This window comes from Carassius auratus, chromosome 11, assembly GCF_003368295.1.
Source record: "Carassius auratus strain Wakin chromosome 11, ASM336829v1, whole genome shotgun sequence".
Lineage (NCBI taxonomy): Eukaryota > Metazoa > Chordata > Actinopteri > Cypriniformes > Cyprinidae > Carassius > Carassius auratus.
The window spans coordinates 5,497,357-5,519,582 of NC_039253.1; the positions used below are offsets into that span (position 1 = coordinate 5,497,357).

General features: G+C 37.0%; 4 protein-coding genes across 10 annotated transcripts; 2 read left to right on the forward strand and 2 right to left on the reverse strand.

The window, feature by feature from the left end:
- The first annotated feature begins 73 nt into the window (after positions 1-73).
- On the forward strand, positions 74-8,791 carry kif17 (kinesin family member 17). 3 transcript variants are annotated; one of them, XM_026275057.1, is made up of 15 exons: positions 75-197; positions 303-564; positions 2,568-2,714; positions 3,401-3,502; positions 3,583-3,772; positions 3,859-4,311; positions 4,386-4,486; positions 5,032-5,188; positions 5,268-5,359; positions 5,462-5,580; positions 5,934-6,162; positions 6,411-6,669; positions 7,000-7,079; positions 8,050-8,176; positions 8,269-8,791. In XM_026275057.1, the coding sequence occupies exons 2-15, from the start codon at positions 334-336 to the stop codon at positions 8,454-8,456; spliced, it is 2,475 nt and encodes an 824-aa protein (XP_026130842.1). In that variant the 5' UTR covers positions 75-197; positions 303-333; the 3' UTR covers positions 8,457-8,791. The 3 variants fall into 3 exon arrangements, with proteins under 3 accessions (XP_026130843.1, XP_026130842.1, XP_026130841.1); XM_026275058.1 differs by having other exon boundaries at positions 74-564; positions 8,287-8,791; XM_026275056.1 differs by having other exon boundaries at positions 75-564.
- Positions 8,792-9,892: 1,101 nt separating this feature from the next.
- LOC113110840 (specifically androgen-regulated gene protein) lies at positions 9,893-14,454 on the reverse strand. 3 transcript variants are annotated; one of them, XM_026275060.1, is made up of 4 exons: positions 14,312-14,454; positions 13,067-13,195; positions 12,388-12,589; positions 9,893-12,306 (listed from the first exon to the last, which is right to left on the reverse strand). In XM_026275060.1, exons 2-4 carry the CDS (start codon positions 13,169-13,171, stop codon positions 11,147-11,149), a joined length of 1,467 nt encoding a protein of 488 aa, XP_026130845.1. In that variant the 5' UTR covers positions 13,172-13,195; positions 14,312-14,454; the 3' UTR covers positions 9,893-11,146. The 3 variants fall into 3 exon arrangements, with proteins under 3 accessions (XP_026130845.1, XP_026130844.1, XP_026130846.1); XM_026275059.1 differs by having other exon boundaries at positions 13,067-13,244; positions 14,312-14,453; XM_026275061.1 differs by lacking the exon at positions 14,312-14,454 and having other exon boundaries at positions 12,388-12,531; positions 13,067-13,153.
- Positions 14,455-16,164: 1,710 nt separating this feature from the next.
- Positions 16,165-20,209, reverse strand: LOC113110841 (ubiquitin thioesterase OTU1). 3 transcript variants are annotated; one of them, XM_026275063.1, is made up of 3 exons: positions 20,124-20,209; positions 19,391-19,615; positions 16,165-18,642 (listed from the first exon to the last, which is right to left on the reverse strand). In XM_026275063.1, the coding sequence occupies exons 2-3, from the start codon at positions 19,599-19,601 to the stop codon at positions 17,945-17,947; spliced, it is 909 nt and encodes a 302-aa protein (XP_026130848.1). In that variant the 5' UTR covers positions 19,602-19,615; positions 20,124-20,209; the 3' UTR covers positions 16,165-17,944. The 3 variants fall into 3 exon arrangements, with proteins under 3 accessions (XP_026130848.1, XP_026130849.1, XP_026130847.1); XM_026275064.1 differs by lacking the exon at positions 20,124-20,209 and adding an exon at positions 20,007-20,123; XM_026275062.1 differs by lacking the exon at positions 20,124-20,209 and adding an exon at positions 19,745-19,865.
- A 350-nt stretch (positions 20,210-20,559) lies between these two features.
- Positions 20,560-22,014, forward strand: snrpe (small nuclear ribonucleoprotein polypeptide E). Its single transcript, XM_026275957.1, has 5 exons — positions 20,560-20,758; positions 21,026-21,052; positions 21,410-21,472; positions 21,624-21,702; positions 21,809-22,014. Exons 1-5 carry the CDS (start codon positions 20,705-20,707, stop codon positions 21,862-21,864), a joined length of 279 nt encoding a protein of 92 aa, XP_026131742.1. The 5' UTR covers positions 20,560-20,704; the 3' UTR covers positions 21,865-22,014.
- Positions 22,015-22,226: the final 212 nt, after the last annotated feature.

Consider the following 22,226-nt stretch of genomic DNA (forward strand, 5'->3'; position numbering starts at 1 on the left):
ATGTAATGCTAATAATATTTAATGTTCAGTGCGCATGTCACTGGGGGCTTTGTGCTGCTACAGCCGGCGCCTCTGAAGTTTGAGGTTGCTAGGCGACGCTGAACGCAGCAGCAAGAGAAACACGCTGCTTTATTTAATTCAGCGAGCCGCAGCCTGACCTCAAACGGGCATTTACGGAACCCGGACCGGGTGACATTGTTCGTAAACGTCGTTTATAATAACAGAAGATCTGTTTGTCTCACTGAGATGGCCGTGGTACACTGCAGTCTGATCTTTGGAGTGTTATTTCCAATTCTGTTCAGCCGATAAGCAGTGCCGACGCTATCCGTCCAGATGGCATCGGAATCCGTGAAGGTGGTCGTCAGATGTCGACCTCTGAACGAGAGAGAGAAGGCCATGAACTGTAAGATGGTGGTCTCGATTGACAGCAGTCACTGTCAGTGTTTCATTCAGAAACCCGGAGCTACGGAAGAGCCGCCCAAACAGTTCACATTTGATGGGACTTATTATATAAGCCATTCCACTGAGCAGATCTATAACGAGATCGCATATCCTCTGGTGGAGGTAATATTGATTTGTGTGTGTGTGTGTGTGTGTGTGTGTGTGTGTGTGTGTGTGTCTGTGTGTGTTTGGGAATGGTCATTGTGACAGCTACAGCCTCTATGGGGCCATTCCCTTTCCAGTGTACATGCCCATAGATATGGTTATCTGATCCCTGTTGTCTCTGGAAACAGAAGACCACAGAGTTTAAAATCAGTCACGGAAGTAACCTACAGCCCTTCCTTAAATAGATTATTTACTAGATGCTGTGCAAGTTGGGCCCTTTAGACTCTTAACTATTAAGCTTTGAGTATCTATCTATCTATCTATCTATCTATATATCTATCTATCTATCTATCTACTGTATCTATCTATCTATCTATCTATCTATCTATATTTGCATCTGTGAATATCATCAAAAAGTTGATTTCACTAATTCCATTCAAAAAGTGAAACTTGTATATTATATTAATTCATTACACACAGACTGATATATTTCAAATGTTTATTTCTTTTAATTTTGATGTTTGTAACTGACAACTAAGGAAAATCCCAAATTCAGTATCTCAAAAAATTAGAATATTGTGAAAAGATTCAATACTGAAGACACCTGGTCAGCTAATTAACTCAAAACACCTGCAAAGCCTTTCAATCCTATTTCAGTCTAGTTCTGTAGGCTACACAATCATGGGGAAGACTGCTGACTTGACAGTTGTCCAAAAGATGACCATTGACACCTTGCACAAGGAGGGCAAGACACAAAAGGTCATTGCAAAAGAGGCTGGCTGTTCACAGAGCTCTGTGTCCAAGCACATTAATAGAGAGGCGAAGGGAAGGAAAAGATGTTGTAGAAAAAAAGGGTACAAGCTATAGGGATAACTGCACCCTGGAGAGGATTGTGAAACAAAACCCATTCAAAAATGTGGGGGAGATTCACTAAGAGTGCACTGCAGCTGGAGTCAGTGCTTCAAGAACCACTACACACAGATGTATGCAAGACATGGGTTTCAGCTGTCGCATTCCTTGTGTCAAGCCACTCTTCAACAACAGACAGTGTCAGAAGCGTCTCGCTTCAAAAAGGACTGGACTTCTATTGAGTAGTCAAAAGTCATGTTCTCTGATGAAAGTAAATGTTGCATTTCCTTTGGATATCAGGGTCCCAGAGTCTGGAGGAAGAGAGGAGAGGCACACAGTCCATGTTGCTTGAGGTCCAGTGTAAAGTTTCTACAGTCAGTGATGGTTTGCAATGCCATGTCATCTGCTGGTGTTGGCCCACTGTGTTCTGAGGTCCAAGGTCAACACAGCCGTATACCTGGAAGTTTTAGAGCACTTCATGCTTCCTGCTGCTGACCAACTTCATGGAGATACAGATTTCATTTTCCAACAGGACTTGGCACCTGCACGCTGTGCCAAAGCTACCAGTAACTGGTTTAAGGACCCTGTTCTTAATTGGTCAGCAAAATTACCTGACCTTAACCCCATAGAAAATCTATGGGGTATTGTGAGAGGAAGATGCGATATGCCAGACCCAAGAATACAGAAGAGCTGAAGGCTACTATCAGAGCGACCTGGGCTCTCATAACGACTGAGCAGTGTCACAGACTGATCGACTCCATGCCACGCCACATTGCTGCAGTAATGCAGGCAAAAGGAGCCCCAACTAAGTATTGAGTGCTATACATGCTCATACTTTTCATGTTCATACTTTTCAGTTGGCCAAGATTTCTAAAAATCCTTTCTTGGTATTGGTCTTAAGGTATATTCAAATTTTCTGAGATACTGAATTTGGGATTTTCCTTAGTTGTCAATTATAATCATCAAAATTAAAATAAATAAACATTTGAAATATATCAGTCTGTGTAATGAATGAATATAATATACACGTTTCACTTTTTGAATGGAATTAGTGAAATAAATAAACATTTTGATGATATTCTAATTATATGACCAGCACCTGTATATATATATATATATATATATATATACATATATATACATATATATCCAATTTATTTTCTTGTAAACAGGGTGTAACGGAGGGCTACAATGGGACAATTTTTGCTTATGGACAAACAGGCAGTGGCAAATCATTCACTATGCAAGGTGTTCTGGATCCTCCATCCCAGAGGGGAATTATCCCTAGAGCTTTTGAGCACATCTTTGAGACGATCCAGGTAACCAATTTGCATGCCATGTGATAGTAACATCATAGTATAAAACATCATATTTACTTCTATTATTTACTGACTTGTAATATTTCATATGAATGACAAATTAAAATATTCTAAAATACATTCAAAAGTTTGGGGTCAGTAGGATTTATTATTATTATTATTTTTTTTAATGTTTTTGATAAGCAATGGCACATTAAATTGATCAGAAGTGACAGTAAAGGCTTGCACATTGTTACAAAATATTTTTTATTTCAAACAGTTCTTTTCGAATATCCATTCATCAAATAATCCTGAAAAAAAATGTATCTCAGTTTCCACAAAAATATGAAGCAGCACCACTTTTTTCAACACTGTAGAAATGTTTCTTAAGCAGCAAATCAGCATATTAGAATGATTTCGGAGAGATCATGTGACACTGAAGACTGGAGTAATGATGCTGAAAATTCTGCTTTGCATCACAGGAATACATTTATGTATTATTAAAATATATTACAATAGAAAACTGTTATTTTAAATTGAACTAAGATTTCTCCGTATTACAGTCTTTACTGTATGTTTGTTCAAAGAAATGCAGACTTGGTAAACATTAGAGAAATTCTTCAAAAACACTTCTAATGTAATTCCTAAAATTAGAGCTATATTCATTGTCATAAAATTAATCTTAAAATTGAACTTTTCCTCTAAAGTGTGCAGAGAACACAAAATTCCTTGTACGGGCCTCTTACCTGGAAATTTACAAAGAAGAAATCAGAGACCTTTTGGGAAAAGAGACCAAACAGAAGATGGAAGTATGTAACCACTGGTCACACACAGATCATTGTACTCTTGTGTACATTGACTTCATGTCTCGATGCTGTGTGTGTTTTAGCTGAAGGAGCATCCAGAGCGTGGTGTGTATGTACGGGATCTGTCCATGCATACGGTGCACAGCGTTGGGGAATGTGAGCGGATCATGGATCAGGGCTGGAGGAATCGCTCTGTGGGATACACACTCATGAACAAAGATTCATCCCGCTCACACTCCATATTCACCATTCACCTGGAGATCTGCAACACAGGTCGGTGTCTGAATCATAAACATTTACTAAGTCCTATGTAAATGAATGTATATAAATAATCTCTGGTAATCTATTTATGAGCTTAGATGCTGCTGGTGAAGAACATTTGCGTGCTGGGAAGCTCAACCTCGTGGACCTTGCAGGAAGTGAACGTCAGTCGAAAACCGGCGCTACTGGAGATCGCCTACAAGAAGCCACCAAGATCAACTTGTCCCTTTCAGCCCTTGGCAATGTTATATCTGCATTGGTAGACGGTCGTTCCAAGCACATCCCATATCGTGATTCCAAGCTCACTCGTTTGCTTCAGGACTCGCTGGGCGGAAACACGCGTACCCTCATGGTGGCTTGTCTCTCGCCTGCCGATAACAATTATGAGGAGAGCATCAGTACTCTACGCTACGCCAACCGTGCCAAGAGCATCCAAAACCGTCCACGCATCAACGAGGACCCAAAAGACGCCCTCCTGCGCGAATATCAGGAGGAAATCAAGAAACTGCGAGCATTAATCTCTGGCCAGCTGGGATCTGTCAAACTCAGCTGTAAGAAACACAACAATTGTTTCAATTTGAATGTGTTTGAATAGCGCATTGTTGACTTTCCTTTATGTTATCAGCACTTTTGGAAGGTCAGAAATCAGAAGATTCTTCAGCTGCTCTGTCACGACCCCAGAGTAACACATCAGTGAGTGAGGCAGAGAAAGACAGGATAAAAGAGGTGTGTACAGAATTAAAGTCAATGTTAAATGTGTTGTTTCCACATTTGGATGAGGTCTTCACCTCGAAAGTTATTTGAGGGAACTTTCTGTTTTGTGAATTTTGAAGCCTAAATACAATTGTCAGAAGCTAAAGGTTGGCTAATACGTAGGTTATAAGTGAACTACTCCACGGTCACATGACTTAAACATTCCTACAACTGTTTCAGACTCAGCTCTTTATTTAAAAACTAAAAGAATGCGATTTTAGGCTGTTAAATCAAACTAGTAAGTAGATGAGTTTTCCTGTTTTGCGTTTGACTCTATTGTCAATAGAAATAAATGATCATTAACTCATTTAGTTTGTCTTCTTTGTTTCCAAATGTTTTTGTTTTCCTTCCTGAAGCTCAAACTGTAGAGCATTTGGCTTTATCAATGCCAAGGGCATGGGTTCAGTTCCCAGGGAAATCAAGAACTGATTAAACATGTACCCTGAATACACTGTATATCGCTTTTTTAAGAGAAACATCTGCTAAATGGATAAATGTACATGTACATGTAAATGTAGGAATATGAGAAGAAACTGATGAAGCTACAGGCCCAGTACGATGCAGAACAAGAGTCCAAAGTCAAACTCCAGCAAGACATTGCAGCCTTGAGAACATCTTACGAGACCAGACTTTCTTCTCTGGAGAGATCCAAAGCTAGTCGAGCACATACTACTGGTAATGTTGAAACTAGTTTCCTTTAGGTCTATCTTCAGGTTCTATATCTTCTAAATCTGGTCAGATCTTCTTGTTACAGGTGGCCCTTGTGTGGACCAGGATAAAGAAGAACCCATCACTGCACCTGTGACTTCACTGGAACAGTCGAATGCTGAACACAGTGTACCCAAGGTGCTTTGATTTCACCTGAAACTGGGTTTAAATAGGCCATGAGGATGTGTTTTCTAATTGATTTTTATATCTCCCAATTCTAAATGACTCTTGTTTGTGTAGGAGAATTGGTCTTCTGCTGTTGCTAATGTCAAAGGAGCTCCAAGTGAAGAAAGTTCAGTTTTAGATATGGTTGTGGTTGCCACTCCCAGTCAGCTGGACCAGAAGCATGTTCTAGAGAGGTGAAACCTCAAGAATTTCAACTTCAAATTGTAATTGTATTAGTTAACTAAACATAGAAACTATGCCATCTGCAGACAAATGGTACTAAATCTTTTCTCAGAGCTAACTTAAACCATTTGAGTGTGCTTGCTTTCTTCAAAATATATGCCAACTGGTTGCATGATTTGTTTTGGATGTAATGCAGTGACAGAAATAGACTTCAAAGAGATGGTAGGGGTTGAATTCAGGTTAACTGGGAAATTTTTGCCAGTCATCTCAACTACTTGATTTCACTCTAATAGCTATAGAAATGATTACATTAATAAGCAGGGGATAAATAATGCTATCTCTGCTATGTTTTGTTGGCTGAAAGGCTGCAGCAGCTGGAGCAGGAGTTTGTGGGTGGAGAGCAGGCGAGGAACGAGGAGCTGAAGCAGAGACACAGACAGAGGAAGACTCTGGCCGACCAGAGGAAGAAGCAGCTTATCGAAGCTCTGAGCCAAAGCAGCGAGGACAGTGACAGCGTTCTGCTGAACGTATACGATTCCATTCAGGAGGAAGTCCATGCCAAGAGCAGACACCTGGAGAACACGCAGAAGAAGGTGAGAGATTTCAGTACTTAGATGTTTACTGAACATTTAACTTTTTCTTTCATTTTGAATACAATATGTACGTTATTTACATTTATTAGATAAATGTACAGAAACTATTATTTAAAATCGACCAAAAAAGTATGTAAAAAGTACATCTTTCTTTTTCTTACTTTTAGATTAGATTTCTAGTTTCACTAACGAGATGAAACTGTTGAAGCAGGCCAAAATGTCCAACCATCTGTTTATGTGATGAACAGCTAAAAGCTGCCAAATTGGACATCAGAGATCTTCAGGCAGAGTTCGAGATGGAGAGAGATGATTATCTGGCCACCATCCGGCGTCTGGAGCGGGAAGGCCAGCTCCTTCAAGGAATTTTGGAGCGCATGGCACCCCTGGTGCGCAGGGACTGTAACTACAGCAACCTGGATCGACTGCGGAAGGAGGCGGTGTGGGATGAAGAGGGAGGGACCTGGAAACTGCCAGAGGTGCTGGTGCAGAAAACGACACTACCTACAGGTGAAGTGCTGAGGAGTGTCAGAGAATCTGTATGACCTTTGTTCAGTCAATTATAAAAGTCGCAGTTCATTTTTATACACTATACTTTTATGTACTAATTAATGTGATCATAGAAGAAAAAAGAAACTTGTTCTGCATTAAAAGTGATTCAGAATAAACGAGTTACCTGTAACAGCACACCAAATCCATTTTTAAAATAATTATGATACTAATTCATGGAGGACGAAAACTGTGGTTCTTGTTCACTGTTTTGCAGTGCATGTTGCAAAGCAAACGTTTCAGTCAGTTCCTTGTGTGATTTAAAGGTATATTCTCTCTCTTGCTCTACAGTCCCCCCTTCAGGTGCCATTGCACCAGGCAGACTTTCAGCACGCAGGAACTCTGCCTCAGACCTTGCCGACCCTTTTGTGGTATTCAGACACCATTAAACAAGCTATTCTGACACCTAAAGGGATAGTTCACTCAAAAATGAAAATTCTGTCATTAATAACTCCCAAAGATATGTTTGATGAAATATGAGAGCTTTCTGACCCCTCCATAGACAGCATACTGTTGAATAAAGTCTTTCTTTTTGTTTTCTTTACACTCAAAATTATTTTTGTAGCTTCATAAAATTACAGTTGAACCACTGATGTAACATGGACTATTTTAATGATGTCCTTACTACATTTCTGGGCTTTGAACTTGTCAGTTGCATTGCTGTCTATGCAGGTTCAGAAAGCTCCCGGATTTATAAAATATATCCTAATTTGTGTTCTGAAGATGAACGAAGGTCTTACAGGTTTAGAACCACGTGACGGTGAGAAATCATGACAGAATTGTCATTTTTGGGTGAACTTATACCTTTTAATTATACACAGATACACTACAAATATACTAATACCAGATTCATGTGCCACATTCAGAAATAGGGGTTTAACACTTAATATTTCTGTCTGAGTGTAATTTTCAACTTGGATTAAAGCAATCCTGTGTTACCTTAATTATTTGCATATTTCATAATAATTATGCATTACTTTATTCTAGTTAATGTTTTTGCTTTCACTGTTTGACATTTAATAATAAATAAATAATAAATTAATAATAAAGCTTGTTAGAAGAAGTGTATGTAACAAGTACAAAATGTGTTAATATTTAAAGAGGTGGGCATTGGCCGCAAAGGCAGTGAAATTTTGTTAGCAATGCAAGAGCTCTTATCATGAACTAGGGTTAAAAGTAGTCTTTTTAAAAAAAAAAAAGTTTTGTTCTCAACCCAGAGATTAAGGTTAAAAAAAAAAGATGTTAAACCTGGGTTAAGTGTAATCTGAATCGAAGTGTAATCTAAAGTCTTTTAGATCCACAGAATATAAATTACTGAATGAGTCCAACTTCATTTTTTAGCAGGAAGAGGACGAGGACCGCTACAAGGAAATGCTCAAACGCAGTGATAGCGAGCATATCGCCACTAACTACTTCAAGCCAAAACGGAGCAGTCAGCTGTTGACTGGCGACTCTATGAAAAACACAAGTGAGAGACTGATGCAATATTCATTTCCACTTGTTTCACACATTCAACTGTTGTGTTTCTAAATGTGGATCAATGTAATCATTTTCTTACAGTGAATTTTTCTGGTTCAGTTGGTAATGGTGCAGGGCACCAGACCTCTGTCGGGTCCAGTTTGTCTCCTCTTAATATGGAGTCCCTCCTTCCACGCCCCTTCCGCTTGGAGTCCCTTGGAGTCCCACCTGCACATGGCAAAGTAAAACGCAAGAAGAGCAAGACGTTCATCCCAGCTGAGAGCAACTGACAGGACATGGCTTGACAAATCTTGCGTATGAGAGCTTAGAAGTTCTATCTTTTTAAGCTGCTTTTATCTGTTTTTAATTCATATGTATGTACATAAAAACATGTTTTTGTTGTAGTAGTGATTAATGACAAATATGGTAATTTTAGATTCTAAATGTCACATAATGTGGCATGAAACACTGCATAGGAATTTTAACTTATACTACCTGGAGTAATATAAATAATGCTACCTAACGTGCTGCTCTGTTTTTATCTTGAACTGAGAGTTCTCAACACAGAAAACCCACTTTTTGTGGTATTTTAACGTCTGTTACCATCTACATTAAATATTTTTGTCCTGGAAAACTAGTCTTAATTTGTTTGTCCTTTTTAAGATTTATCTTATAAATGAAAGTATTATAATCATGGTTATGGCTGACCATATTTAACATGGAGACCATAAACAAAATATTTTTTTCTAGGCCACTTAACTCATTTAAGGTGAGTGGATAAAATCAAGTCTCACTTTTGTTCTATAGACTAATTTCAACATATGGGTTGCAAATCTTGTTTTGTGTTGCTGTCTTCAATTTGCAAAACCGAATGTGTGTGTCATAGTGCATACTGTCTAGTGCACATTTTGGCGATTAACCTGTTGCAGCCAGACTCCAAACAATTAGGTGAAGTCATTTTAACTACTAACTTAAATGTAATGAATAGAGAAGTAAAATACAGTTTCGCTTTGTGTATTTGTGAGTCTTTGGAACCCCATGCAGTTCAATAAGTGGAGTTCATTGTAGCGAGTGTCGTAATTACAGTGCTCTGATATAAATAAAACACAACTTTAATTGAAAAATCTATTAAATAAAGATGCGAGAGTGTTCAATATAATGTAAAAAATATCTAAAAGACACAGGATTAATTAACAGGATTTAAGAAGAACATGTATTTTCCGCCCTCAGTAGGCTAGGTCGTGGAATATGCAACAAAAGCGGTTGCTATCTGCCATAAAACGTCAAAAGAAAAAGAAGACGAGGAAGGATAGTTCTGTTGCTGAAGCAATTTCGTACCGAGAACAGACGGTTTGGAGGTGAGAGTGGCAAAATAAACATAAACTATTGTTATTATTAGTTTGCCACAAAAATATTTTGAAATGTATATTTAAACGTTAAAAAAAGTAGAAAAGCACTGTCACACCAAGGCCAATCTGAGTTATCAGTATTATCTGATACTTTTTTTTTTAACTGCCTGCTCACAAACTGTGTGAGGGCTAATCAATATCATTATCATAGTTTAAAAGTTCAAAATTTGTACAGCAGTGCATCACCTGATTTGTATTAATCTAATTGCATTGGGATTCAACCAGTTATATTTTTCACCAGGGTTTCAACCACAAGTATAGGTTTAAATTGTTAGTTATGCAAAGCAAACAGACAAACTTGAAAACCAACACATATAAAGCTGAAATTATTGCTTTATTCATGTGTGTTCTGTGGTTAAATATTACCGTAGTTTATTGCTGCTTTTCATGTGCTTTATTGTGTGAATTTGGATAGATGAGCAGCTGTCAAAGGGCAACTGTTAACTGAGTAAATACAAACACAAGGATCCATTCTCAGTGTAAGTCATGAACTAGGTCACATTGCGAGATAAAGAACTTTAATGACAGATGAATCTGAGAGGCCAGGTAACATGAAGACCAGTCTGTTGGATGCAACTCAAGATAATGCGCTAATCCACTGAAGTGCTGTGTCAGATCTCACTGACCGGCGTGTAAAGTGAGGAGTTTGTCTGATAGCTGATCTGTGGAAGCCTGGGTCCCTCAGGTTCAACAGACTCTGGTGAAGCAGATATACTCCATTGTAAATGGAAAAAACAGGAAGTGATTTTCTGAAGAATCTGATTAGCAAAACGGACATAATTCATAAAGACAGATTTGAAGCAGGATTTTGGAGCATTAGGTTTAGTTCCAAATTAAAGTTACTAGAATCACCTGGAAAAGTAAACATACTCTATTATGAGGGGTGCACATTAAATATCGCATTAATTATCAGCCAATATTTATCGTGCACCACTTTCTATTATCGCAAAGGAATCCATTTGTTATAGTCCCTATTTAGAATCAGTAATTAATGGACTAAAGGTAAATTTCCACACTGTATTAATTTAAATTATTAAAAGTGAACTGTGCAATCTCTGTGCAACTAGTTTACAGTCACAAAAATAATAACCATTGGTTGAGCTGATGTTGGTCAGTATGTTTTTACCTTTTCCAGAGGAATCAGCCTACCAGTGGTTTTTAACAATATAAAATTGCACACTTTTATTATTTGGTGGTTAAGTCAGACGTCATGTGTAACAGTTTCTGGGTCCAAACCATACAGTCTATGTTCCAAATGTTCTTCAGATGCCAAAAGCAAGCAATAAAACAATGATAATAAGCACTTGGTGTGTGCTGCAGTCCTACTCAAAAACATGAACCCAATTTTTATCTTCATACCCCAATCTTAGTAGGCTACAGAGTGATGATTGTTTAAAAAAATAATAATAATATTGGTGTATAGGACACCATGAGACCAGAGATTACACAGTGAGAATAAACAGTGCTCATAAATGGCTGTTGTAATGGTATTCTCAATTAAAACTGAAAAGATGCTTAAACCCAGAAATATTCATTGATACATCATGACTGGAGAGAATAGTCAACAAATCTCAGTTTTTCAGCAATCCTAGTTTTCGTAATGCCTCTCTCCGATCCTTTCCAATTCTGGGAACTGGCACAATGAAGCCTTTGGAATGAGATGATGCATGCAACTCTGCTTTTATGGATGCCGATTCATAAGAGCCTTTTTGAGTGTCTGTAAAATGGTTGTTGGTTGCTACTGTAGAAGAACTTGATTGGTGGTTCTGAGAAACTGCATTTAAGACTGTGATGTTAGATCCTGACAGTCCCATCCCAGTGCGTTCCAGTGTGGCAGATTTCCTGGTTGAAGCCATATCGGCATGCTGTGGAAAAGAAGAAGCTGCCAAAAGATCGCTCCTAGACCTTTGGCGGAGAGGACTGTAAGTTTGTACTGGCTGATTTATTTGTTCTCCAGGTCTTGCAGGAACACTTGGAGCAAGACATTCCTTTGTGGTCTGGTTTTGCACCAAGATTGCTGGGGACTCTGAATGCTTTAGGCGTTGACAGATTGGGTTCTTTGTATTCTCCTTGAAGAGACCCAACTTGCAAAGCGCCTCTACTCTTACTTTCTCTGGGTTCATTATTTTATCCACCGTAAATGCTCCCAAGGAAGGCTTGGTTGAGTCGATCTTAGGGTTGGAGGCTTCTTCATGGTTCACTGGGACCTTGTGTGGGGTTTTCATTTTAGGTTTAGGGGCCACAGGTGGAGGAGTGGGCTTGGAGCTCCTACTTGTCATGCCCTGTGTGAGAGTTTTGGATCCAGAGATGCCTCCCTCATGATCTTTATTTGTAGAAAACTGCTTTTCTCCAGTTTTGGCTTCTGCAGCGTTGGTTCTCTTAATCGATGCACTCTTGCGCAGATGCAACAGAGCCTCATACGAGAGCGGTCCTCTACGTGCCATTTTCTCTGGCTGATGTTTATTCTGTTGTTCTTCCACTGTGTCTTTACCGCCTTTGATTTTATGTGGAGGTGGTATCACTACCACACTTACTTCAGAGGGAACTCGTGGAGCTTCTTGATGGAGCTCGCAAGCCATCTTTTTCTGGGTTGCAGCTATTTCAGGTCTGGTTTGGATTTGTGTGTTATGGTTTGCAAGGACAAATGGAGAAGGAGCCGTATTATTTAGAATGTCTTTTTGCACTAAGCTGCTAGATGAGAATGGACCTTCAAATGGGCTTTTGGGTACATCTACAGACAATACAAGAAAAATATTTTTTTACTGCATCGTAGGCAATAGTAGTTATAAATATTACATGAGCAACAACACACCTTGACTAGGAGGCTTGCTGAGTCTTATTGACGAAGAGAGATGGGCCACTTTGCTAGCCACATTTCCTCGAGCTGGCAGCTGATCAGACTCATCATTGGAAAGGCCACTGTCATCCTCCGTATCCAGTGACTGGATGGTCTCCTCTAGGTACATGAGACAAGCCTTCTCTTCAGCAGAGAGATAGTCCAAACTTTCATCACTCTAAAATATAAATTATTTGCATTTGTGGACAGGTTTTAATGCGTGTTTATTAAAGGCATAATTCAACCAAAAATTCTGTCATCATCTTGTCACCCTTATTTTGATCAAAACTTGTATAACTTACACTCTCAGAAAAAAAAAAAAAAGTTAGAGAAGTTGTCACTGGGGCAGTACCTTTTCAAAAGGTACAAATATGTACCATTTAAATACAAATGTTGGTACTTACATACCTTTGTACTACTTATAGTTTCTTCTGTCTTCTTCAGAACACAAAAGAAGATATTTTGAAGAATCTTTTTGTCTTTTAATGCAATGGGGTCCAAAACAACCCCATTTGGAATATATGGTTGAATATATGAATATATTTTAACAACATTTGCTAGATACATCAGACAACTGGAGATGTATAGCATATTTAAATGTATTTTAACATTAGGTACAGTATGTATTCATAAAAATAAGTACAGTATGTCTTACGAAGCATGAATTGAAGCTGACCACGCTGTCACAGCTGCCATTACTGTCAATCTCGCCCATTGTGTCGAGTCCTCTGCCATTTTGCCACATGTCACTTATCGGCATTTGCAAATTATGGAAACCTCCAACCCGATATGAATTCAAAGTTCTTTAACAATGATGATGAAACTGCATTTCCCTAAATAAAAAAAAAAGCCAGGCATGAATGGAAGATAGCGAATCGTCGGTTGCTTTAAAGCTATACTTTGACCTTCAATTCAGAGTACACAATGCTAAATAGACAAAATTGTTAAATGTGCAAAAAGTTCTGATCATCAGGTTTAATTATTTGTACCACAGAAATGGTGTCATTTATTTTATGTAAACCTTATGAAAGATCAGCAAGAACAGTGTCAATACACTTTGTTTTATTAGTCATGTAAAAGGCAGTCACTGTTATAAATTTGCATATGACGTGAATGATGATAACATTTTTTTTCTTTCAGCGATTACATTGTATGATACAATGCAAATGTAACAGAAAACAGGTTTTCTTTGTGGATGGATAGATGAATGAAGCAGCCGCAGTTAAATGAAAAATGAAACTATCATCAGTATTTTCAAATGTCAAATTATCATTATGTTTCAAAAGTTGATCTACAATAATCGAACTGTAATCAGTAAGCCATATCGCAATGAGTGCAGAAGCAAAGTCCATTTCCACAGACATAATAAACCCACTGGCCTTGTTTACTTAGTTTATATAATCCTAATAACATACTGCTAATAAAATGTTTGGCTCTTTTTGTAATTGCAACACCAATATGTACTTTGAAACACCATAACGTCTTTTATGCAGTTCTAGAAAAATCATCTATGATCACAATAACACTGAAATGACTTTATTATACATGTATGACCTGTATTACACAAGAAAGCACACTTATCTAGTTTAGTTAAGGGTATGTGAAACTATCAGTATCAGGCGACACTAGAAATTTGTTTAAGATCTGGGTAAAACAAATAATATGGCTATAGTAAACAATATTGCTGAACAATCTAAAAAATAACAGCAAGTATATTTATTTAAAACTGATTTTAATATATACATTTCAGCACATTATTTACAATCGCATAATTCATTTTCTATCCATCCCTGATTAAAATTCAGTTATAATTTACCTATCCCTTTAATTAAAATCTTATGAATACTCATATGCAGAAATAAATCTATGAAGCCTGAAGCATTCCTTTATAAAAGCTCACCTGTAGTGCAGGAACGAGACGGCAGTCCAGCAGGTTCACGTGCTGTGAGGGACAGCGAGGTGTCAGTCAAGTACATAAGGAAAATCTTCAACCAATCATTTGCGTCTCTCTCCTGCAACAGCCAATCAGAGAAAAAATCGGTGAGGTGAGTGTAGCGAAGAAACTCAAACTCGTGTTAAAAACAGTGGTTTAGTGACTGGAAAAAAAACATATGAAAGATCCGCAGCATCTTCTTAACTGCTTACTACTGACCTGCACACGCCTGGGATGACCAATAGTATCCAAACACACGATGACAGAAAGTGTCAAAAGAGGATCACCGGCAAATGCTGCTTAATCGCATTATTAAGGGTTTCTTAAAATAACATTAGTTTGAGCCCCGTCAAATGATTTAATCCGGTTCCACTAACTAGGATTCATTAGGCTATGTTTTCACAGCGCAAAGCCTATACAAGCGATCAGTGATTAAACATGTATTTCTCAAAACTAACTAGATTGTATGGTATGCTAATTCCTGTTACTAATAAGAAATCCTTATAATAAGAAATTCCTTAAAATTCACTTATTAGTGCTTATGATACTCTAACTATTCAATAGGTTTTAATATGTATTTAAACTAACAGTATTTATTGTACCACCATATGTGTATATCTGTTTTTATACAGTCTATGGCGTGTGTGTGTGTGTACATATGAAGTGAAATGAGGTAGTCCACGGCATTCTTGTCGTAAAAATGGGCGTGGTCATTTGTTAATAAACAATTCAATTTCTACAATAAAAGCGTTTAAACCAGGCCCATTTTGTCCCATCTATTATCACTATGACACTCACTGCTATTTCGAGAGTGAATTCCGCGTAAATATGTGGATGTCATTCCAAAACTTTGCGAAGTGTGTGCGGCTGAAAAACAAAATGTTTGGCATAAACCTTGTAAAGAGCGCTCCCTTTATAATCACTTAAAAACTGTCACCAATGAATTTCTGCTCTACATGATCAGTCTATTGTTTAAATTGTGTATAAACTCTGTAATGAGAGGATTCTACTGTATAACGCAGCACGGAACAAAAACTGGTGTGTTATAGCCTTTAGATATGAAACACAATCAGCATGTATTGTCATGAGGATGATGAAAGTGTTTTGAAAGTGAAATGCCTTTAAGTTGTTCTAAGTGTTATTGACAATTTAATATTTACTATTTCTCATGGTAACATTTAATTTATTTGATTTTATTCAACCCAAAAATATGAACCTTATTTACCTATACATTAGGTTACAGTAATAAAATGACATTTAAGGGTTAGATCAGGCAGAAATAGCTCCCTAAGATAACATTTACAGGTTCTTAATAGTGTACCATAGATTCTACAATGTTTTTTTGTTTGTTTGTTTTGTTTCTCATCATGCTTATTTTGCAGCCCACTTTTTTTTTCTTTTTTCTCTTTTTTGAGGCAGTACAACATACAAAAATGTGCATAAAAGTAGGTGGATGGAAACACATCTGGAGTTTACCAGAAAGTGACAATTTTGTCCTCTTTGACTCATTGGATGGAAACTATGCTTTATTCGCTATTTATTTTATGTGATATTCCAGTTTTGCACATAGGTTTAATTCAAATCTTTGGATGGAAACAGTAGTGTTTGTTTGCTAAGTGGGTGTTGGTTGTTGCTAGGTGGTTTCTAATTCTTGTGCATTCAGGAATCTATGAAATCGACATTTGGGTTCCTTGTTAAAGATGAGTTATGGAAGAAATTGCTTGGTAAAGTAGATTAAAGTCTGGCAGTAGTAGTAGTAATGTTTGCTTTAGTAAACAACATTAATTAGTTAACAATTAGGCAGAAAATACACACGAATATTTATATGTATCAATTCAAGTTTATTATTCATTACCCAGTATTACCAGTGATTTTGTAGCAGTAAGTGATGTACATGCAGTTTCCCGTTTTTTGTCTGCAAACATCGTTGTGTAAATGGCCCCTTAGTGTAACACTGATCACAGCCATTTAGAAAAATCACTAAAAAAAAAAAACTCCTTTGACCTTACAATGGCAACCATTTCTTCAAAATAAAAAGCTGCAAACAAGTAAACAACAGTGTGGATAGTACCTGACTGAAAAAAAAAAATACTGAGAATGTACATCATCATCATCATCATCATCAAGCCTTAAAAGATGTTTTCTCTCTAAAGCTATGATACTTTGCTACACTAAACCTTTAATATCGTCCCTGTAAACAGGAAAAAATTAAATGACACATATCATCACTTAAAACGTCAAATGAAAATCACTACAATCACTCTTCCTAACATTATGTCATACTCACTTGAGAGAGAAGTAACAAGTTTTGCATAAAACAATCTTGCGTGGTCATTTGCAGAAATTACACAAGTGCCCTTAAAAGAAAAACTAAATCTACAGATTCACAAAGTAGTTCAGTGAGATTCTACTCTCAGCACCATTGTTGTCCACTTCAACTTGAAATCCACGCTTTCTTGCTAACTAGCTTACTGAAAATTTTTAAAAACCGCATCGAGTATTCTGAGTCGACACTTGATCTATGTAACCATTTCAAATAACAGGTACAATGAAGCAAGTGAACTTAAGACTCCACATAATGCCACTGATTGTTCAGAAGCTGTGCCCATGACCTTAAAAAAGACAGATAATATAATAAATACAGTAATGCCATGAGTAAATTAGATATCATGAAAGGTATGTTTTTAGCTGTCTCCACTGTTTTTTCAATACTACTCTGGCCACAGAAGCACTTTGTGTGAAAAGATGAACATATTAGATCGATGTTAAAAATGAACAGTTATGCCTAATGCTATAACTCGTTTAAAGTTTCATTATTTGTTAGATACTACCAAGAGTTTAGCAGTTAAACCCATGTTACGCACACATCTTAGAGCTGCAGGCAACAGAAAACTGTTTACATGAGGTCATGGGTGAATATCATGAAAACCCGTCTAAGGTGACATTTAACAGTGATAAAAAAGAAAAAGAAATATTGTTTAACATCATTTTGTAATACAGTAACTTATTTTTCAATTAAATGACTGATATGAAATATAAAAGCAGCCTAACTTTAATGCTACTATGTATAAATACTTAATAATTACTATCATACTGTATTACTAATATTAAATGAGAATTATGGGGAGAATTGGGAAAATAGGCATCAAGAACTATAAACACACATATAGCTTAAGATGCCTGTTAATGATTAAAAAGATTTTCATTGTGACTTTAATATTTGTTTTCCTTCTTTGCAGTGAAATTTGACCTCGATGTGTTTTGCGAAATTCACCCTAATAGTATTGTAATCATTATATATATAAGTTAGTCAGTGGAGAATCCCTTTAAAATTTGGTTTGAAGATAATGGCTTTGTCATCATATCTGGCAACAGCCTCAAAAACACAAGCACATTTAATACTTCAACCTCAAAGTTAAAAGAATACTGAATTCTTGGGGGAACTCGACATGTGAGAGTCTCCTGAAGCCGCTAGACAATGTGAGGTAGAGGACTGTACCAAGCTGGAACAGGAAGCAGAGAAAGAGCAGGTACCATGTCAGGTGGCGTGGCAGTGATGCGGCAAAGTTGGGGGTGGTTTCAGAAACAGAGCGAAGAGCGTCACACCTCCCCGAAGTTGGTGTGGCCAGTCTCCTTGGCATGTTCCCTTGCTTCCTTCTGCCCCACCAGGCCAGTCTGGCACACCATGCAGCGCAGAGCGAAGCGGTTGACGTCAGTGTACTGACGTTTCCTCCGCGCCTCATCGGCGAGCTCCAGCGCTTGGGCCAAAATAATGTCATCGGTGGTAGAAAACACAGTCTGTGCGGGAATATCTGAATTGGGCACTGCCTTCTGGAGTGGGTCATAATGAATCCCATCATAAATTAGCAGCACTCGTTTAGTGTAACCAGCATCCTCGCCGAAGCGGTCGACACGCACAGTCTGTGTGTCAACAACACAAATCTCACACTGGTAGAACTTCGAGAGGATTGAAACCTCAATGGCTCCTCCCCATGTGTCATCGCGACGGATCCAGGAGCAATAGTCCTCATTAGTCTTGCCCAATACTGCCTCTGAGTACGCAGTGGGGTTACTAGCTACAATCTCTGCGATGAGCCCGCGCATTTCAGGCCCACAGCCCGGGTCGTAAACACCTCCCTCCATAATGTAGTACACACTCGTAAACAGACAAGAGTTGTCAGCAGGGACCACGTACCGCTCTAGAACTGGGGACAGGTCAATACTGGGCCTTTTGGTCACAGTGGTTTGTGATTGGGGTTTGGGTTTGTTCTTCTCCTCCTCTACAATCAGCGTGTCTCCTGGAACAATTACCGTACCAGTGAGCAACACAGGAAATGCAGCGAGATGCTTTTATAAATAGGCCTAAAGAATTTAAAGAATAGTTCACCCAAAAATTTTACATTTGCTGAGAGTTTACCCACAGCCCCAGGTCAGTCAAGATGTAGATGAGTTTGTTTCTTTATTGGAGCAGATTTGGAAAAATTAACATGACCTCACTTGCTCACCAATGGATCCACTTTATTAAATGGGTGCCATCAGAATGCGAGTCCAAACAGCTGATGATAACATCACAACTATTTTACTAATCCACAAGCTGCATGTTTGTAATGAATAAATCCATCAAGAGGTTTCAACTTTAAAACATTTGCTTACTGCTAAAATACACAAGGAAGAGGATTAGAGAATAAAGTAATTATAATATGTGATTAAACTTTTTTTTTTAAAACATAGTGTTAATTTGTGCAGTGATAACCTACCAGCAATGTAAAGATGATTTTTAAATATATTAGAAATAGAACATTACAATATAAGTTTATTAGAACAAAAAAACATTCTTATTTATGGGCCTAAAATCAAGATGCAAACATTCGATGGGGAGTGCCCAATGTTAATGTGAAATCAAGAACCTTAATGAAACATCTTAATCCTGGATGGCCTGAGTGCGAGTACATTTTCAACAAATTTTAGGTTTTGGGTCATCTATTCCTGTAGCACATCACAAATAAATCAAGTGTAAAGATCATGTAGGACAAAGCAAACCCAAACCTGATTTGATAGGGTAATCTTTGAGATGGGCTTCACCGTTGCATAGATCCAGGTTGGATGGTGGATAGCCTACCATGATCTTCTGTACTTCACATGGTATTCCTGTTAGCTCCTCAATCTTATCTTTAAGCTCCTGAACACATGACTGATGTGTAAGGCCCTGCATCAGATGGGTCCCGTTCTTGGCTTTGCAACGCAGACGCAGCATCATGTACCTGTCCAGTTCTGAACACAGAACAGGTGCATGAGCTAAATTTCTCTTAAGTTTATAAGCAGTTATATTCTGGCTTTAAAACAAGGACATATACAACAATATAATTGTAAGACTAAAAATATAGAATATAGAAAAATTACCAATGTAAATCAATGTCAATTTCATTGAAATAACATGTGAAAATGTGCACGTATTGACAGACACAGTGTATGAATAAATAAAATATAAAAAAAGGAAAGAAACGAGGAATATGCTAACTGGCTTAAAATATATATTCCAGTTTAAAAATATTGGTTGTTTAATAATATAAAAGACAATGTTGACAAATATCTAAGCTAGGCTAACTGTTAGCCAGGCTAAAGATAACGTTACAAAAGCTCAGGAGATATATAATTATATAACCTCAAATTCAAACAGTTCTTTCACTATAAAAACATCCTTTAAAGATAAATTAAAATATTGTCTTGATAAATAAAAATCACTCGTAGTTTGGAGCTGGACAGATGCTAAATCACTCACCACTGAACGAATCTCAAACAACAACAACTGACACACTGACCGAGCAGAAAACATGCGTAATACGTCACACAATCTGTGTACTACATCCTGAAAACTACACAAGTTGTGGTTATGTTAGCGGAAAATTTCGTGCAATATATATATATATATATATATATATATATATATATATATATATATATATATATATATATATATATATATTTTTTTTTTTTTTTTTTTTTTTTCACTGCAGATACATTTATAATGAACTCTTGACAGCAAGCGCTGATTTAAAAAAAAACGTGTAGAATTATTGGACAATCACATATAATTGGATATATTATATTATACTGTTTTTACAGTCGTGTATTATGTAACGTTCTGTGCAATGAAATATTCTGTAATGTGTCTCCCGGCCACAAGAGGCGTAACACGTAATCATCACGTCGTTTTATCTGCGTCATTCTGTTTCCGGGATTGTGCCGCCATTGAAACAGCCGTAACCAACGTGAGATCTTCGTTGCCGCGCCAATAACTTTTGCATTTAATTTTACATTGATCACCTTCTTCTAAAACATATCTGGATATTGCTGGACAGAATGGCGTACAGAGGACAAGGACAGAAGGTTCAGAAGGTCATGGTGCAGCCCATTGTATCCTTCAGAACGAGAACTGGATCGGCATTTTTTCCATTCATTGTATTGATATCAATATAGATATTTACGTTACTTTGGTTTAGTAATATTAATAATGTTGTATTGTATTACATATTGTATTAGGAATGACATTTTTTTTCTATATTTCTATCTTTTATTTCTTACTAATGGATGAAAAATGCCTTTTTAAATTAGTCATGGTTTATATTTGATAAGTATAAAGTTATTGTTTATATGTGTTTGTTTCCTTAATTACACCTTCAGAACCTTATTTTCAGGTATCTACAGAATGTAAGTTAATAATTTTTTTGTATATTATTAGTATATTTAATATGCTTTAATAAATGTATATGTGTGTGTATATTTATACACGTAGTTAATTATGCATTATTAAGTGTTGATGAAATGTGAGGTTGCCCATGCATTTTAGTTTTCTACTATATATATATATATATATATATATATATATATACATATATACATACACACATATATACATCATTTTTTAGGACAGCATTACCTGCTGCAGTTTTGTATTTGTAATTTTCATAAAAATCTAAATGATCAGTAACAAATCGAATATAAAAGAAAAGTTCAAAATAAAAATCTAAATGACGAGCTGCTAATAATTTTTTTCTCTCCGTGCAGCGTTCTCGAATCCAGGTTTGGCTTTATGAACAGGTCAACATGCGGATAGAAGGCTGCATCATTGTGAGGAAACACAGCAAGACTAAAGTCTACCCTTAACACGCTTTATTCTGTCCACACGGCTTATTTTAATCTTTACAGATCATTTTGTGAACAAAATCATGCATGCATGTGAATAAAGAACTCTTATTTGCTTTCTTTGTTTCTGTTTTAGGGATTTGATGAGTATATGAACTTGGTTTTGGATGATGCAGAGGAGGTTCACATGAAGACCAAGAACAGGAAGCCTCTGGGTAAGTGTGAACTTTGTGATACTGGCGAGTCATTCGTTTCTGAGAAATAACTTTTGTTTGATGCAAGTACGATATGACTTTAAACTTATTTTATCTCTCCCAATAGGGCGGATTATGTTGAAAGGAGACAACATCACATTGCTGCAGAGTGTGTCCAATTGATCGTCTGTTAGGAGACTGTTTGCTGTTAGATTGTTAGTTTTACTTTGTTTTCATGAGTCAATATTTGGTATTTTGACCCCTGTTTAAAATTGTAAAAACCTTTTGTATCTTTTCTAAATCTTAAAAATAAACCCCCCCCACACACCACTGTTCCAGGCTACTGTTTTAATTTTTGGACTATTCGCACATGTCCCTTTTGATCAATTTAATGCATCCTTGCTTAATAAATGTACTAATTTATGTAAAAATTGTACTGAACTAATACTTAGTGCATGTTTTGTGCATCCAAGCATGACTGCTCATTGACATGATACTTTTGTTTCTTAAATTGTTTAGTTGTGTTCATATTTTAATAGTAGGTG